Source organism: Sporobolomyces salmoneus, assembly GCF_050403485.1.
Source record: "Sporobolomyces salmoneus JCM6883 DNA, S_salmoneus_JCM6883_v1_ctg13, whole genome shotgun sequence".
NCBI classification, from domain to species: domain Eukaryota; kingdom Fungi; phylum Basidiomycota; class Microbotryomycetes; order Sporidiobolales; family Sporidiobolaceae; genus Sporobolomyces; species Sporobolomyces salmoneus.
In genome coordinates this window covers 94661-111434 of record NW_027481150.1, presented here as the reverse complement: position 1 = coordinate 111434, position 16774 = coordinate 94661, and the positions used below count along the sequence as shown (strand labels likewise).

The window sequence follows — 16774 nt, the reverse complement described above, 5'->3', positions numbered from 1 at the left end:
TCCCATCGCTCTCCCTTTCTCCCCTCTTCCCCTGCGTTTCATATTCACCTCGCTTCTCCCTTTCAACCACACCGGCTTTGTTCCTCTCTTAAATGACCGCCGATCCGGCGAACCTCTTCCTTCTCTCGATATCTCGTTAGTCCCACCTCTCCTCCCTTCGAGGAAGCCCTACGCACGATGCATTTCATTTTCCCCCTCCTCTCGCTCGCCTCACTCGTCCTCGCCGTTCCTTCTCCCTCCGAATCACTCGTGTGGTCCAAGGTCGACACAGCGAAACCCTCCTCGACTTCCTCTCTCGTGTGGTCGAAAGTCAACACGGCAAAACCCTCTCCCCTGACGACAACCACGACGTTTCCGAGCTGGAGTCGAGTAATCAGGACCCGCACTTCGTCTTCCACTTCCTCATCGTCTACACCCTCTTCCACTCCTTCTCTCTGCCCTAAACTGCCGCTCAACTATACCCTCACCAAGCCTGCATGTTTCCAAAACCGTCCCCTCGAATGGTTCAACATCGACACTTACCTCAACTATCGGGAATCCGGAGCTGCGCAATACAACAATACGTTGGTGACGAACGGAACTGGTTGGTATTCGGGATCCGCAGCAGAATGTCCCGGCCTCGTGATCGATTCGAATGCTGATACGTTGAGCGTTTCCGTCTCGGAGGAACTCGTGAGAACCCCTCTTCTTCGAACTCTCAGCGAAGCGTTCAATGACTGACCATGCATTCTCTCTCGTCGTCCTTTCAGGCCGCACAGTTCGGTGGCATGAAAAACATGTGTGGAAAGAAGCTCTTGATCATGAACGGTGACATCAAATGGGGAAGTCCTGGCGGAATCGTTACTCCTAGTCGAGCCATCGTCGTTCGCTCTTGTTCGCCGAAGTTCTGCCCGGGAAAATCGCTAGGGATTGGGAGAAATTGGACCGCAGTCCGAGGAGCACAGTCGGAATGGGGACTCAATTTGTGGAGGATGTTTTATCGATTCCCGGCTGGACTTCATCATGTTGTTGAGAACACGATCGCTTGGGTCGATTGGGATAACTCTTCTACTCTGTAGGGTCGAAATGTCATACGGTCTTCCATTTCCGAACAGAACGTGAGAGGGAAAGGGAGAGAAAGAGCGATCTTCAACAACAAGGGAGGATTGCAAAACGATGCATGAGAATGAGATATATATACGCAGATGAAAAGATCGAAGTTGGGCAGATAAATAGAGCGTCTAGTTAGTTGTTCAAACTGGGAACATGCGAGAGCCTGAACGTTTGATCGTGTCCCAACCTGCTTTCGAGAACTGCGGTTCGAGAGTAGCATCGCCGTGTCAGTTCGACGTCTTAACCCAGCCGAAAGCTTCTTAGAATCATGAACTCACGGGAAGATGATCGAGTTCGACGAAATCGGGAGAAATAGCGTCGAGGTCGGGTGATTCTGCCATGAGCGGGACGAAGCCGGCGACCGAAGCGGACTGTGTAAGCGCGACAGAGGATCTTCTTCTTCCTGCGATGAGGTCGGTTTGAGCGGTAAGGTGTTGTAGAATGAAACGTTCGAATTGCGCGACCCTCTGCGAAGAGTACCAACAAGAGATTCGTGTGAGCGACAGTGAGAGAGGCCGATAGAATCGAGAGAAAGCTTACTCTTCGTTCGCTCTCGAGAGTCGCCTCGAGTCCTTCCTCGTACACTCTACATTTTTCAAGCATTCTCTCGTACTTTCGTTCCTGTCGCTTGAGTTCTCCTTCGACGTCCGCGTTTCTCGCAATCACGAGGAGCTCCTTGTTCTCCTTTGTCAATTCGAGAATGACGGCATCTTTGTCCGATTCCGACGTTTCAGCTCCCGCTTTCAAAGACGATAGGTGAGCGGCTTCGAGTTCGCCGATCCGAGCTTGGAGTTCGTCCCGTTCGTCCTTGAGGGCGGAGATCTCATCATGAGCATCGAGTAGCTTTTCCTCGAATACTGCTCGTTCGTCCTCCTGAATGACTGAGATCGGTCGAGGCATCTTGACGGGAGAGACGGGACGAGGAGGAAGAGCCTGGAGAATCAAGCACTTCTTTCAGTGGTGAGCTAAGAAGGCAAAGTTTGGGCTACTCACGCTCTGCCTGCGTTGTTCCATGTTGTGACTCGTGAGGAATAGGGACCTGAATTCCTCGACTTGTTTCTCGAGATCTCGAACTCGGTCGGCTTGTTTCGTCTACACGCGTACGAGAAACGGTCAACCGGTGTTCGGATCAAGCTTCAGAGCACGTTTTGCGAGGACTGACCCGTGAATGATCGGCCTCGAGGTCGGCTTGTGAAGGAGTAGGCGGAGCAGAGTCGATGAGGGTAGCATTGAGTTGCGCCTCGAGCATTGCGATCTGTCATCGGCACGAGAGTCAGTCTTGAAGACGGACTACCGAGAATAGGGAGAGAAGGACTGACGTGCGAACGATACTTTGTGATCAAAGCCTTGTCGTCGACAACTTCGTTGATCGCAGCCTTGAGCACTACTTTCTTGATGCGCTGTGCAAATTTGAGAGTCGACTTTGTTTCTTCAATCGCAGCGGGAGATGGGTTGCAGGTCGCGATGACTGCGACCCGTGCGTCTCCCGAGAGCGAAGGTTGGAGGATCTGCGTGAGCTTCGAATCTCGGTAGGGGACGTGTGATCTATTGTGACGAGGTAGATGAGCATGCGCTGCTGCAGAGCGAGTATAGAATCAACCTACTTTTTAGCGTCGGTGAGAGAAGCGATAACTTTCTCAAGAGTGAGGAGACTAAACAGCAGTCTACGAGTCAGTATTCGGACTAATTTGTGAGTGCTATCGATATAACTCACCTCTTGTTGATAAAGGCACCTTCGCTCCTCCGTTCCATCTGACTCGTAGCTTGTTCCGACCCAGCGAGATCGATCAACGAAAGTCGACTCATCCGTACGACCCCATCTCCTCCCGGTGCCATTCGAGGAGCGTTCGGAGTTTTCGGCTTGTAGCTGTTTGTCGGCGTTTGAGGACTTGGCGAAGAAGGGTTCTCGTCTCGAGATTCAATAGTCTGTCGATGAAAACAAACGGCGGTCAGCAGTCTTCTCGACTGCATTTACGCATCTGTGAGATAGATTCACCATTTGGAAGACGCTGTGAGAGCGGGAACTTCGTTCGTTGAAATCGGTTTGACCAACGTGACGGTTGTCGGCTCCTCGACGAAGGAGTGCTGCGACTTGAGCCTCTGTCGTGACGACTTCTTCTCGGAGGGGATGTACGAAGAAGCGTTTCTGAGAAGTGAGAACGGATAAGCTCGGCACCAGATGAGATGGGACCAGTAGAGGTAAGAAGAAACTGACCTTTTCGTCTTGTCGAATCTTTACTGGTCCAGCTTCGGGATCGAGGAGATCCTTGAGCGTCTCATTGTAGATCTCGAGGTACGAGGCCCGAAGCAAGAATTCCTTCTCTGAATGATCTCGGATGTAGGTGAAGATTTCGGAAACTGCTTGGGGAATGATTCCCGGATTCGATTGATCTCCGGACAGCGTGAATGTCTTTCCTGATGCCGTTTGTCCGTAAGCGAATATGACGGCGTCGAAACCCTCCATCGCATCTCTATCAGTCTCGAAGGAATGAGTAGCTCTCGTGAGACGGAGAAGAAAGAGTGAGAAACGAACAGTACAAGATCTTTTCCAGCTTCCTGATACACATCGTAGTTCTCCGATCCAGTCACGACCGAATCTATCGAGCGGAAAACACCTTAACCAACAGTTACGGGGTTATTAGAGAGGTTTACGACTCACCGAAAAGGAATTCGGGTCCACCAGTTTTGAGCGACAACCTTCCTTCGAGCTCTGACACATCCCACGCTACCTCCTCTACGAGTGCACTCGATTTCGCGAGTTTCGCTGCTGGTGGCCTCACCCTGACACAAACGAGAACGTTGTCCTTTCCACCTTTGCCTCTTTCGCGCGGAGGAGCCGAGATTGAAGTTGATGCCATCCGAGCCGTCACGATTTGATCCTCGGGAAGGGCTTGTAAGGCAGGGAATGGAGAAGCGAAAGGACTCGACCGAGGTGCTGGAGCGAGGGGAGGAGGTCGAGGAAAGGAAGAGAGAGGAGCAGAACGTTTGAGAGGACTTGTTGGAGGAGGACCCATGAGGGCGGAGGGAGCTGGTTCGGCATTCTCTGCACCAGGGACGGTAGGCTTACGTCGAGGGGATGCTGCGGGAGTGACTCGCGCTCGGATTCGAGGTGCTTGTGAAGGGAGAGAGTTTGAAGTTTCGAGGGAAGAAGTCGGAGGGGAAGGTTTCCGTAGAGTGACGGGAGGGGAGGCACTCTGTAGGTTGAACGATGGGAGGTTCTGTACATTCGATCTCGTAAGAGGTCGGGAGGGATGAGCCGGAGTGAAAGTTGAAGATGGTTCAGGTTGAGGAGAGAAGGTGGTTCTCGACAGACGACTCGCAGGCGCGCTCAAGGGGCTCGGGGGAGGACTGGCGAAGCTACTGTGCTTGACCGCCGGCTTGAATGGGGTTCGCTCTCCGTTGGGAGTCATCGGCCGATCATGTTGATTGAAGGGGAAGGCCATCCTCCTGGCTCGTTAGATACGTTCGAGATCCGCAGAGTCGTAGTATAGAGTGCTTGATTGTATGCTGGAAGTGTTCAGGTCGTACGGTGAGCGAACGTCGAGGTTGTTTCGTGATCAAAACAACTTTCGAATTCGCGAATTCTCGAGAAATCTCTCGCGTGCAGAATCGAGTTCATGTAGCGTAGAATGATCCCTTGTCTAGCATTTACAAAAATCGAGAAAGCGTATCTATGTGGAAAATTGTCACAGGTAATTTGCGAATCAAACGAGGGAAAGCTGTAAAACGAAGAGAAAGAAGGGCGACGAGATATGTAGGAGTGGAGTGGAGAGTATGCACACGGACTGCAGTGAGGGTGAGCAATGGAACGGAAGGAGGAGGAGAGAGATTCGTGCGAGGGAGAGAGAAAGGTGAAAAGTGCGGCGCTAGGAATAGTAACATGGGAATAGCAGAGGAAATTAAACGACATCTAGAGGAAAGTCTACTAGAAGGCGGGGAATCAGAAGGAAAGAGAGGAGAAAAAGGGAAAAAATCTATGTTTTGGGGTGGAGAGAAATCGACTGATTTCTCTCGTCTATACTGTATCGAGATGCGAGGGGACTGTACGGGAGAGATGGAGAGAAGATAGATGTACAAGTGATAGGTGAAGGCGAAGACCTGATTGAATTGACATAGAGATGAGCTCGAGGTTATATGGTGAAGGCGAACGAGATGAAAACTCACATTCAAATTCTTCAATGCTCCATCATTTCTTCTGCACCGCCTTCTCCTCCTTCCGCTCCGTGACCTCCGAAACTCCGATCATCTTTCGCTTGAGGCATTATCGGAGTGAGGGCGAATTGAGCGCGTCGTGTGTATTGACCCGAATTCGAGGAGGGGGCGATACCACTCGTTGAGCCGAGGGAGGCGAGAGAATCTGAAGACCCGTAGCGGGATGCCAGGACAGGGTTTGGAGACGTAGGCCGAGAGTTTGGGCGGGAATTCGGAGTCGAGGAGCAGCCGTTTCCGGAAGTCGAACTACCTCTCGAGAGGGGCGGACGTTGAAGAGGATGATTCGTAGCCGTCGGGGAACCAGGTTGACTCCTCGAGTAAGGGTGAGATCGATGATGTTGGGAATGAGATCGACTGTGGTGTGACTCGAGTGAATGAGTTTGCAAATGATCGGGATTCGGCGATCCAGCTCGACTTCCTTCACCACTCGTTCCTGACTCAGTACCGGGTAATCTCAAGGGAGGGAGATGGACGGGGCTTGTTGCTCGACTCGGCGCAGCGGAAGGCGCACGAGAAGCTTGAGCGCTCATCAACGTTAAACCCTTCAGAGGACCGAGTACGGGCGAAGTCGAAGGCGTTAACTGATAGGCGAGCTGTTGCTGCAGTTGTCCAATCGCTTGAGCTTGTCCGTGACCCGGTTGAGACGCCATACCGATTCCAGGAACGATTCCAGTGCCGGCTGAAGGAATCGGAGGGAAGGGAGAAGCAGAACCTTGATTCTGTACGATTCCTCCTCCTTGTTGATGTTGCTGTTGATGATGGTGATCGTCGTCTGGGTGTACGTCCGGAGAGGAAGCGGGAGAGTTTGCGAGAGATTGTTCAGTGGAAGATGTCGGGTAACCGTAAGGAGAGAATGCGTGACGATGTTGGTGTCGATTTAGCGAGAGGTGGTGAGATGGATGAGATGGGTCGTGAGAGTGAGAGTGACGGGAAAGAGCATCGTCGGGAGCACCGAGAAGAGTTTGGCTTGCAGGGTTTTGCGATTGACGACGAGAAGCTGCAGCGTTCGCTTGAGCCGCTCGTTGTTTGATTGCGTCTTCTTGTTGCTGTTGTTGTTGTTGTTGCTGCTGCTGGACGGCTTGAGCGGGATTCGGCATTTGAAGAGGAAGGTTCAAGCCGAAATTCGGAGGTTGAGCCGGCATCGAGGCGTAAGGATTCGGCCAGTATCCTCCCCCTTGATCGAACGATCCAAACGGAGTATTCGTCGCACTGTTCGGTTGAGATCCAGATTGATTCCTCCTCTCTTGTTCCTGTTTCTCCCTCTCTTGTTCCATCTCGTGCAATCCACTCGCAGCTGCCAACGCTAACGCATTCAACGGTCTTCCATCTGCTCCTGCCTGAGGTACACCTTGTCCGTTCTGTACAGCTCCTCCTCCCCCTGGTTGAACTAGTTGAGGTTGAGTCTGATTTTGAGCGAGTGCAGCGACCGCGACTTGACTCGCTAACGCTTGCTGTTGTTGTTGAAGTGAGATGGTTCCTGGCTGTGGAGTCATCTGTGGACCAGGATTCGGGACTGTCTGTAGTCCAGGGTAGCCGTAAGGAGTGTAGGAAGCGAAAGGAGGCGGGTAAGAGGAAGCTTGAGGCGCGGAAGGAGGAGCGCCGGGGTAAGGATTCGTGGTAGGAACTCCGGGATAGGCGTAGGGGAACATTGGCATCGAAGGGTAAGGATATCCTGGGTAGCCGGGAGGAGGAGGAGGGTAATAAGGCTGCGAAACGATAGAAATGCGAGTTAATCGAAAACGTTCGTGACTTGTCTCATCCGTGTGAAAAAGAGCTTACGTATCCCATCATCGGTTGACCATATCCAGCTTGTGCGTTGCTAGCCTGTCGAGCGAGCTCAGATGCTTCCTGAATTGAGATTCGATGAGTAGAGTCGTCAGTTTCGAAACGACCTCTTTCTTTCAACCTCGTAACCGAATCCGCCGCTCCTTCTCCCTCCAGCATCTAATCTAATCTACAACTCGTATCCAGGATGAAAGTACTCACATCGAGATCATTCGGGCTTGGCTGTCGACTATCTGCTTTCGCTTTCCCAAACTTTTTCCCTGCCGGCCCAGTCTGCTGACTTCCAGCTGCAGCAGCTGCAGCGGCCGCTGCTTGTTGTTGAGCCGTCTTCTTCTTTCCTCTGTCTGTTGAGTGAATTCGAGTATGTCGAGTGAGTTCGTCCGAACGAGAGAATCGTTTCTCGCAGCTGTCAACCCAGTTCAACCGCTTGTCAGCATGAACAATCAAGAATACTTGGAACACGGCAATGTAGTTTGTCGAGGTTCAAGGAGATCAAGAAAATCGAAGATTGTCGTCTCTCGGTCGACAAAGTAGTAACTTTTCGTATCTCTCATCGATCGAAATCGAGGAGATTTGGAGACTTGAGAAACAGTGACACTTACCCTGGATGGGTACAGGCATGAGGTTTCTCTCCCGTGTGAGTACGGATATGGCGAGTTTGATGTTCCAACCGATAGAATGCCCGAGGACAAAGAGGACATTTGTACGGTCTAGATTCGTCAAGCAAAGTAAAGGCAGGTCAGTTCTATATTGTCCCATGACTCGTAATCAATCAGAATCTCGTGTAGGCGAGCAGACTAGATCCGAGTGAGTACCAAACAAAGTGACGCCTTTGCCTCGAGGAGAACGAGGCTAAACAAAGACTGAAATCGCTCACCGTGGGATCATAGACTTGTCAGGGGTCAGACTAGCTGCCGTTACTCCCGCTGGGGTCATTCCATTCGCATCGAGTTTCGGTGGATTCGTCGCTGAGTGAGGAGGGAGTCCTGTAGGCGGCGGAATCGAAGGAGGACCGCCCTCCATGATACCGTAGAACGTTGTTGAGTCTTGCACTGTGTGTTTTGTCTGAAGTAGTTGTGAGGTGTCTGATCAGAGAGTCGAGGTTCGAGGTCGATGCAGTGCGGGGTGCGAGGGAGGAGAAGAAGCGGAGTTCTCTTACTCGAGAATTCGGCAGCGATTCGAATTTTACTGCAAACTTGCGTCGCGCTACTGTATCGAGGCTAATTCGTTCCAACTCTAACTTGGCGGATCGTTTTTTCCCTCTTTGCTTTCGAGAGACGGTATAGTATATCGTAGTAGCAAACGCAAACTCGAGAGCGCCACTCTTCAAGCTTTCTCACATCGATTTGATCTAAGCGAGGCTAGTCATTTTCCCTCTTTTGCGTTGCGTCCAAGTCCCTCGGCTAAGCACCTAGACTGAATCGATGACTTCAACGTGTATCCGCTCGACTGGAACAGAGCAAGGAACCGAGTCGTCTCGAAAGAAGAGAACAACTCATGGAATCATCCGTGAATTCTAAGCAATGACCTTCCCAGCCATGTTCCTCTCCACCGGCGTCTCCCTCCTGCCTCTCCACGTTCAGCACTCAATCATCAAGTCAGTTGTAACATGATAAGATTGCGGGAATAATTGTCTAGGGACTCAACCTCTCGATCTTCCACTCGCTAACTTCGTCACCCTCGGCCCGAGTGTATCTGAATCGATCGTGCAACCTTGAAGGTCTCCCCGCCCAGAACTCGACCTCGAACGGAACGATCCTGACTCCTCCCCAGAACGGCGGTACCGGGATTTCGACGTTCTTCTCCTTGTTCTCTTGTAAGGTCGATTCGAGTTTCTTCGAGTCACCACCGTTCGAGGCGGGTCCACAATCGACTGCCGATGCAGCCGTACCAGTCGCAGTTCCTTCCGGTACTCCAAACTTCTTCTCCAACTCTCTAACCTTCGCCTCAAGTTCCTCCCTTCCACCGGTTAAAACTTCACTTTGAGCACTAGCCCATGCTCCGATCCTACTCCCAACAGGTCGTCCATCAAAGTATTCTTGTGTCGTCTGACGATCCACTTTTTCGACCCTTCCCACGACCCTAACCGAGAGATGCATCGCTCTCCAATAAAACGCGATCGAAGCGTAACCTCCTTTCGTCCCTTCTTCGAACTCATTCGGAAACAACTCTCTCCCTTTCCTACTCGCGTAATTCGTGTAGAATACGAACCCCCTATCGTCGACTTGTTTGAGGAGGACTACTCTCGTCGAAGGAATCGCAGGTTGAGACGAAGAGACGGTAGAGATTGACATCGCTTCAGGTTCGGGAACTTCGTCCGGTTTCGATTGTGCCAACTCGAACCATTGAGAGAATTGAGTGAGGGGGTTCGGATCGAGAGAGGAGGCGGAAGGGATGCCCTGGGAAATGTAGGTTTCGTGGTTTTGAACTGTGTTGAGTTTCTTCGACATCGGAGCGGGAGATATGTGGATCGAGCGGAAGGAAGGAATCGAGTGTCTGGAAAGGGTAGGGAGGCGTCGTAGGATAGGTGTTAGACGTAGCTAGATCGACAAAGGCAGATGAGGATTCAACTTCTACAGATCGAGGACCCAAGTTGAGCAACTTACGAGCATGCGCTGGTTCGGCGGTCGTTCAAGCGATAGCCGGTGTGCTCGATAGAGTTGGTTCTGCAGAGATTCTGAGAAGTCGAGTGAGAGGGAGGAGCGAGAGAGCGAAATCGGGAAGCGTGACGAGTTTATCCTCCTCCGCAACCCGACTCGCTGCTGTAGGGGAGCTAGATGCCTAGCCATGCGCATCTTCCATCACTGCTACGGAACCTCACGTCAGCCTCGACCCGATCCACCGCGTCCGTCTCTCTCGACTCTCCCTCCTCATCAACCATCTCCTCGAACGACGACACTCGATCACTAGCAAGTCACTCTTCCAGCAGGAGCAAGTCAGCGAGAAGGATGAGGGTAGTAACCGATCCAGTCGTTACAAAGTCGCAAGATTACCCCACAACCTCTTCGAAACCACCTCACTCAACGACAGCCAAGGATGGGAAAGGAAAGGGTAAAGAGCGAGAGATAGAGACAGCAAGCGAAGGAGCGAGGTCAAGGTCTAGTTCAGGATCAAGTTTCGAAGGATTGACGGCGAGACTTCAAGGTGCGAGACAAGGCAAGAAGCGCTCGGTGGAGAAGCGGGATGATGCGGAAGAGAACGATGACAGTGAAGGAAAGAGTGGAGATCGAGTCAAGCATGTTCAGGAGGAGGAGGAAGAAAGCTTCTACAACCAGCGACAGACCGAGCTTTCTTCAGTTCCAACGATTTCACTTTCGGTCGATCAAGTCGAGATTCAACACGGAGAGACAAAAGTAGTGACCCCAGATCTATCCGAACCTCCTCCGCCTCTGTCCGTCCCGACTCCGATCGATTCACCAGTCCTCTCGGCACACTCTTCGAATTTCGATTCTCGACCTCCGCCTCCTCATCGGATCAAAATCAACGAGAACGAGCCGGACGATGACAAGGGACCTTCCGCGACGACTTTCGCTTCTTCTCCTTCCCTCTCGGAACTATCAGATGCAGGCGACGACGACGACGAAGGAGGACGGTCCGAGTCAGAGTCCGAACCTGAATCTGTCAATCTCGTATCTCGCTCCGAATCTCAGCAAGATCCGCGCGAGCTACTCCGTTCCCAGCTCGCGAAAGCTGGAACAGGTCGACAGGAGGGACGAACCGGGGAGGAGATTCGAGAAGAGCAGGAAGCGGAGCAGAAGATCAGAGTTGCGATGAACCGTACAGCTTCGGGGATCAGTCAAAGAAGTCATACAGGGATGGAGAAAGAGATGGGACCCGGGAAAGAAATCAAAGTTTACGACAAGAGACGGTACTTCATTCTGTCGACGGCCGGAAAATTGATCTATACTTCATGAGTTTCGATTCCTCCAATCATCTTCTACGCCTGCGAGCTTACAGAATCGGTTCGTTGATAGTGATGAAGATGAGGATATGGCGAGCGGACTCGTGGGAGTGATGCAAGCTATCGTGTCGATTTTCGCAGACGAAGGAGACAAGATTCGGTTAATCCCTCGTCACCCTCTAATCGAGTAGTCAGTGTGAGGTCTGACGTAGATGAGACGAATTGCGTTAGGTGCGTCGAAGTAGGGGATTCAAAAATCACTTTCCTCCTCAAATCGCCCCTCTACCTCGTCGTGTCGAGTTCTTGGGGTGAACCGGAATCAGTCGTGAGTCACATTGAGCTTGCTATCGCTATCGAAAAGACTCGCTAAGAATGAATGGACTCTTACAGCTGCGGACCCACCTCGATTACTTGTATCTTCAAGTTCTCAGCGTGGTAACGCTGACTCAACTCCAGTCGATCTTTTCACGACGAAGCAATTTCGATCTTCGAAGGATGATGGAAGGTACGTCCAATTGATTCGCCGTGTTATGCGTGGAAGCCAAAGAGCGTCTTTTCGTCATACGTAGGAACCGAACCATTCTTCCATTCGCTCGTCAATTCGCTACAGACCTCGACACCAATCTTGACTTCTTCGATGGAGGTATACAGGCTCGATCCGAACGTGAGGTCAGAGATCGCGAAAGCTTTGGATCCAGGCCGTGAGGTGACGAAAGTGAGTTGTAGCTCGAAACGGATTTCTCACCGCAAAAAGGGTACTGACCAGTTTCCCAATCTCAGCAACTCGATTTGCTATATGTCCTTCTTCTCGCTCGAGGAAGATTGGTGACTCTGCTCCGACCGAAGAAACACTCGATTCATCCGACCGACCTTCATCTTCTGCTCTCGACAATCTATTCTTCCTCTCCTCGCTCAAAATCGACAGCCTCGACTTCTGTCAAAGAGCCTGGAAGCGAAGCTCAAACTAGTGGAGAAGGCGACGAGTGGAGAAACTCTCCCTTGACAGAACCAGGCCTGGAATCTTGGTTACCGATTTGCTTGCCTCGTTTCAATCCGAAAGGTTTCCTTCACGCCTATGTATCGTTCTTGAATCTCCCGAACTCAACAACACCCGCCTCACCTTCGAATCCGACAGCATCAGGAGGAGGCGGAGGAGGAATCGGTCTAGTTTTGCTCTCTTCCGACCGAGATGGGTTTATTGCCGTGAAGGAAGCTGCAGAAGGAATCAAAGATCGACTCTTGAGTTCTCATGGACGAGACTTTACCGTATCAGCGGGATCGAACGGGAGGAGTAAGAATCGAAAGGGAGGGAAAGCTGGAGGAGGATTGATACACGAAATCGAGAAAGCTAGAATCTTGCAAGAGTATTCACTCGGTCAGTTCCCACGCTGCGTCTCAAGTGTGCTCCAGACTGACGTTCTCGTGCGTACAGTCGAGCTCGCGATTCCGGGACTTCGACATTTCGTTTACAAATCTCGATCATTGGTGCAGTCTACCAGACCTGCGTGGGAAGGAGATTATCTCGCGCTCTCGGATCGATATAAGTCAGCTCAAATCAGGCACTCTCGATTCAGATCCAGCTTACGTTGAATCGTTCACAGGTTGATTACGCTTTATCAACACCTCGCAGACAGCTTGCATCCTCGACCAGCTCAAACAGGAACGCCAGCGAAGCGACCCGCTCAAGTACAGTATCTGCGCACAGAGCAGGAAGCCGTGCTAGGCTGGGTAAGTTGAGTCTCTTCTTCGCGAGACACGAACTCGTCGAGCTGACTTGTCTTGCGTTTTCCTTTGGTGGCTCAGTCGACACCTCAATTCGAGCTCTACGTTGCGACATCTCCCTTACTACCACATTCTGCCGTCGTCTCCGCTGCGAAACGAATCAGTAAATGGGTCGAGAAGGAAGAACAAAAACTCTTCCTCACGAGCAGCCCATCGTTCTAACGACATTTCTCTTTCGTTTTGTTGTTGTAACCATTCTCTCATCTCGCTCGCACCAAATGAATCGAGAGAGAGAGAAAGAGTGAGAGATGTGTCGTTAAACGATTCCAAGTAAGAAAGGGGTATCGAAAGTCAGGAAAGTAAAATCATGGACAGGAGAGAGAAAAAGGAAGGAAAAGCAAAGGGTACCAACAGTTGAGATCCAGAGAGGAAGGGGGGAGGAATGGTCGTGAAGAGAGAGTAAACAAGCACATCGCGTGCGCGAGAAGTCATAGTACGAATCCAAGAGAAAGGGAGGGAAAGAAAGAATTACAGGGGTATCTCGAGTAGGTAAGGAGGGATGAACGAGGTTCTACCGTCCGGTGTATTGATCGTCGTTCGAATAGAGCGGTAGATGTTGTTGTTGATGTCCGTGAGGCGTATTTTGTACACTCGAAGCTTGACTTCCTCCTCCTCCTCCTCCTCCTCCGTTTCCTCCTCCAGAATGCATCGGGGTTTGGTATCCTCCGTTGACATTGTTCTGTCTCGGATCCATTCCGGATTGAGGGTATTGAGCTCCGAGCGAAGCTTCTCTAACGTGAGTGTAATTTCCTCCTCCATTTCCTCCGTTTCCGTTCCCTCCTCCTCCCCCTCCTCCTGCTTGCGATGTAGGCGCACCAGGATGACTTCCATACATTTCGTAAGCTGATGCGGAATCGTTCGAGATGGAATGTTGACGAAGATGAGGTTGTGAACGAGCGTGATGAAGGGTTCGTTGAGGAGGTGGGTTGTGAATCGATTGAGGCTGTCCGAGGTGAGCGGGAGGTTGAGGCAAGGTCGCGTTAGAGTAGCCGTGAGGGTCGTGTAAAGAATGTAGCGAGTTGTGGTTCGGAGCCATCGAAGAGTTTGGAAGCTAGAAGAGAGAGAAAGCAAAAACCAGGTTAGCTTGATGCAAGCGTTCGTTACTAGAGTGTGGAAGACAGCGCACTCCATAGTTGAGATCATATCCTCCTTGATCATCAGTGTATCCTCCAGTCTGCAACTGCATCAGCTCGGCTCGATGCATCATTTCGGCGTAATCTTGCCCTTGCGAGTAACCTTGATGTTGAGCCTGCGCCTGAGCTTGCTGTTGTTGCATCGTGCCGTAATTCGCTCGAGCAGGCGAGACTGGGTGACTCATCGAACGAGGGTCGCGGGGAGAGAGAGGGCTCGCGAGGTCGAGGTAACCTCCCGAATGAGGCGTTGGAAGTTGAGGAACGGGAGGGATACCACCACTTCCAGGAGGGCAGGGTAGGGAGTTGTCCATCGGGAGACCCGAGCCGGTATTGATCGCGACAGGGATATGTTGACGACCTTTCGAGGAAACCCGTCGATTCGTCGCTGTCGGTCGATTGCGTTGATTCGTTTTGAGCGAGATTTGTCCACCGTGTTGAGCAGAGTTCGCCTCGAAGTTACTCGCGGTCGAAGAAGCTGCAGGTTGGTAACTGCCGGGGATGAGGTTTGGCATCGATTCTTTGCCTTCCTGCGCAAAACTCGGGCATAACCCTCGAGTCAATGAACGGCTCACAGGGAGACTCAGAGGAGAGGAAGGAGCTCACGAGGCAAGCAGCGATGAGCTTCTGCCCTTGAGACAACTCGCCATTCGCGTCTTCCTTGACGAGAGGTTTGAATTTGTCGGTCGTGAATGTATAAACCCAACCCGATTCCGAAACGACGAGAAGGAGGACTTGAGTTCCGGTCAAAGTCGACAACTCGTATGCCTAATGAATCAATGAGATGAGTTCCTCCTTAAGCCCAATGCCTCGTGAGAGTGAAGACGAACCTTTTTCATAATTCCGGCTTTTCGTTTCGAAAACGTGATGTGACGTTTACTCTTCTCTTCGATGTATTCGATCTGAATCTTCCTTCTGCCCTTGTCATCATCCTTGTCTTCCTCTCCATTGCTCTTCGATGAGCCTGCCTGCGCGCTCGCTTGATTCGAAGCCGTTCCCCTCAAATCTCTCGTACTCTTGCGTTTCCTCGGTCTGCCCTGCACGCCAGCAGTTTCTCCCTCGTCATCATCTTCATCGAAATCCGAGGGGGAGCCATTCGGATCGTAGGAAATGATCGGGGGAGCTTGTTGCAATGTTTGTTGTTGTGAAATCGAATTTCCTCCAGACGCGACTTGGTGAGGTTGAATTGATCCCGATCCTGATGATGCAGCTCTAGTCATCATGCTCGAAGGGTCAGAAGTCGTGGGCGGGACGAGGGAAGGGAAATAATTCGAGTTGTTGTTTTGATGATTGAAGGAAGAGGAACGAGACGAGCCGGAAGAGTTGGAAGTCGCGAGATCGAATCCGAATGGGTTCGTAGTGGACAGTGGTGGAGTAGGGAGCGTGTTGTACGAGTTGGACGAGTACCGATTCGGGGAAGACGGTCGCGAATTGTTGTTCGAGGTCAGGAATGGTGCTGGGACGTTGCTGCCAGTCGTGGGTGGACTCAAGAATGGGTCACTCGTAGACATTAGACTGAGCAAAAGGGGTCAGAGTCTACTGAGGCCGCACTTGAAATCGAAGTTGAGGAGGGAAAGAAGGTTTGGAATTCGAGAGGAAAAACTTTCAAAGTCTTTTTGCAATGTGACTTTGCTCCCTCTCGTCCGCAAGCTCGCAAGAGCAACAGTACGAGCATCATCGTAAGCTGCAAAGACCAAAAAGAAGTAGTCTTCGACCGCAGCTGTCAATCAATGCAGTGGGCTTCTATCGCTTCAACGGTCTCTTTCCTATCGAGGCAAAGAAGCCTCTTCCCCCTCCGAACTCCTTGATCTTCTGCGCCTTCCTCGACATTCTTCTCTCAAGTCACTGCAACACGAGTTTCGACTCTTTCTGTCGTTTTTTTCGTCGTGAGCTCGTCCTCGGTCGATCGAGTACGACACGAGCATCATACCACGCGGTGGAGAAAAATAGTTCACGATCGTACTCCGCGAAAGAGAAATCGGGTAATAATCGAATTTTGCCGTGGTGACTCCGCGCACAGAGCTCAAACGAGGTCGAAGCAGTCTCTGTGAAGGCGAGTTAGTGTTGAAGACGGTTGTTGTCGTCGCAGCGCGGAAGATACAAGAGACGCTGGAGGTGGTCCGAACGCTGCAAGACCGATGCGAATCGTCGCAGAATGCAAGAGATCAGAGAGATGCTTACGATAGGTACAGCTAGACCCAATAGCTCCACGTCGATTGAGCTCGATACGTAGACCAGCGATTGGCAAGGAAGATTGAAGCGTCAAGGAGCGAGACGAAAGTCTGCAAGGAGATCCTGATTTCCCTCGGAGACGGGACAGGAGCACGGAGCTGACCGAGTGAGTGTCGACGTGTCCAGAGAAGCGTCCGAGTCATCAATTGGTGATGCGGGAGCCAGAGAGTTGACGGTGTGTGTTGAGGGAGGGCCTCAAGGAGCGAAGGTAAAATCGTCGGTACTTCATGGACTCCGTTTGTCGGACTCTGATGCGACAAATACACGATGAGCTCGTAAGGTACCTTCAGAGTCCATAGCCAGAAATCGAGTCGTATAAGGTGTCAGGTAGCGGCGGGGAGAGTGATTGAGACGGAGAATCTCTGCTCGTTGACGCAGAGGGCTGCCTGATGACAGACCGGTTCGCCTGCTTCCGCCACTTTCTGCTGCGTAGAACACGTTGCCTACAGATCTGGTCGAGAATGATGGGCGGAGCAAGATCCGAAAGGGGGTTGGGAGGAGGATTGGTAGGAATAGCTGAGTAGACGAGTCGGGTCGAATGGTGCGCGGACCTGATCTCGAGGTTTGTCGAACCTTGTTGAGCTAGTCTCCATCAAGGTGAGTGGTGAGCACCAAGAGGAGAGTTGTTGTAACTCTTTCA

General features: G+C 51.6%; 7 protein-coding genes across 7 annotated transcripts; 3 read left to right on the top strand and 4 right to left on the bottom strand.

Annotated features, from left to right (window-relative positions):
* Positions 1–177: 177 nt before the first annotated feature.
* On the top strand, positions 178–1058 carry JCM6883_000185 (uncharacterized protein; the record flags this gene model as incomplete). Its single annotated transcript, XM_076630915.1, has 2 exons — positions 178–672; positions 750–1058. 2 exons carry the CDS (start codon positions 178–180, stop codon positions 1056–1058), a joined length of 804 nt encoding a protein of 267 aa, XP_076489055.1.
* Positions 1059–1232: 174 nt separating this feature from the next.
* On the bottom strand, positions 1233–4502 carry JCM6883_000184 (uncharacterized protein; the record flags this gene model as incomplete). The annotated part of the gene is made up of 12 exons (XM_076630914.1): positions 1233–1292; positions 1371–1559; positions 1633–2025; positions 2086–2184; positions 2255–2347; positions 2412–2637; positions 2697–2744; positions 2807–3018; positions 3089–3238; positions 3308–3563; positions 3626–3689; positions 3752–4502. 12 exons carry the CDS (start codon positions 4500–4502, stop codon positions 1233–1235), a joined length of 2541 nt encoding a protein of 846 aa, XP_076489054.1.
* A 765-nt stretch (positions 4503–5267) lies between these two features.
* JCM6883_000183 (C2H2-type zinc finger protein) lies at positions 5268–8112 on the bottom strand (the record flags this gene model as incomplete). Its single annotated transcript, XM_076630913.1, has 5 exons — positions 5268–7010; positions 7084–7152; positions 7291–7495; positions 7692–7799; positions 7967–8112. The coding sequence occupies 5 exons, from the start codon at positions 8110–8112 to the stop codon at positions 5268–5270; spliced, it is 2271 nt and encodes a 756-aa protein (XP_076489053.1).
* A 611-nt stretch (positions 8113–8723) lies between these two features.
* Positions 8724–9701, bottom strand: PDX3 (pyridoxamine-phosphate oxidase PDX3; the record flags this gene model as incomplete). The annotated part of the gene is made up of 2 exons (XM_076630912.1): positions 8724–9629; positions 9696–9701. 2 exons carry the CDS (start codon positions 9699–9701, stop codon positions 8724–8726), a joined length of 912 nt encoding a protein of 303 aa, XP_076489052.1.
* Positions 9702–10037: 336 nt separating this feature from the next.
* Positions 10038–11003, top strand: JCM6883_000181 (uncharacterized protein; the record flags this gene model as incomplete). Its single annotated transcript, XM_076630911.1, has 1 exon — positions 10038–11003. The coding sequence occupies one exon, from the start codon at positions 10038–10040 to the stop codon at positions 11001–11003; it is 966 nt and encodes a 321-aa protein (XP_076489051.1).
* A 100-nt stretch (positions 11004–11103) lies between these two features.
* Positions 11104–12934, top strand: MON1 (guanine nucleotide exchange factor MON1; the record flags this gene model as incomplete). Its single annotated transcript, XM_076630910.1, has 8 exons — positions 11104–11150; positions 11222–11315; positions 11381–11495; positions 11560–11705; positions 11771–12365; positions 12423–12534; positions 12592–12718; positions 12794–12934. The coding sequence occupies 8 exons, from the start codon at positions 11104–11106 to the stop codon at positions 12932–12934; spliced, it is 1377 nt and encodes a 458-aa protein (XP_076489050.1).
* Positions 12935–13283: 349 nt separating this feature from the next.
* On the bottom strand, positions 13284–15413 carry JCM6883_000179 (uncharacterized protein; the record flags this gene model as incomplete). Its single annotated transcript, XM_076630909.1, has 4 exons — positions 13284–13823; positions 13899–14432; positions 14509–14670; positions 14733–15413. The coding sequence occupies 4 exons, from the start codon at positions 15411–15413 to the stop codon at positions 13284–13286; spliced, it is 1917 nt and encodes a 638-aa protein (XP_076489049.1).
* Positions 15414–16774: the final 1361 nt, after the last annotated feature.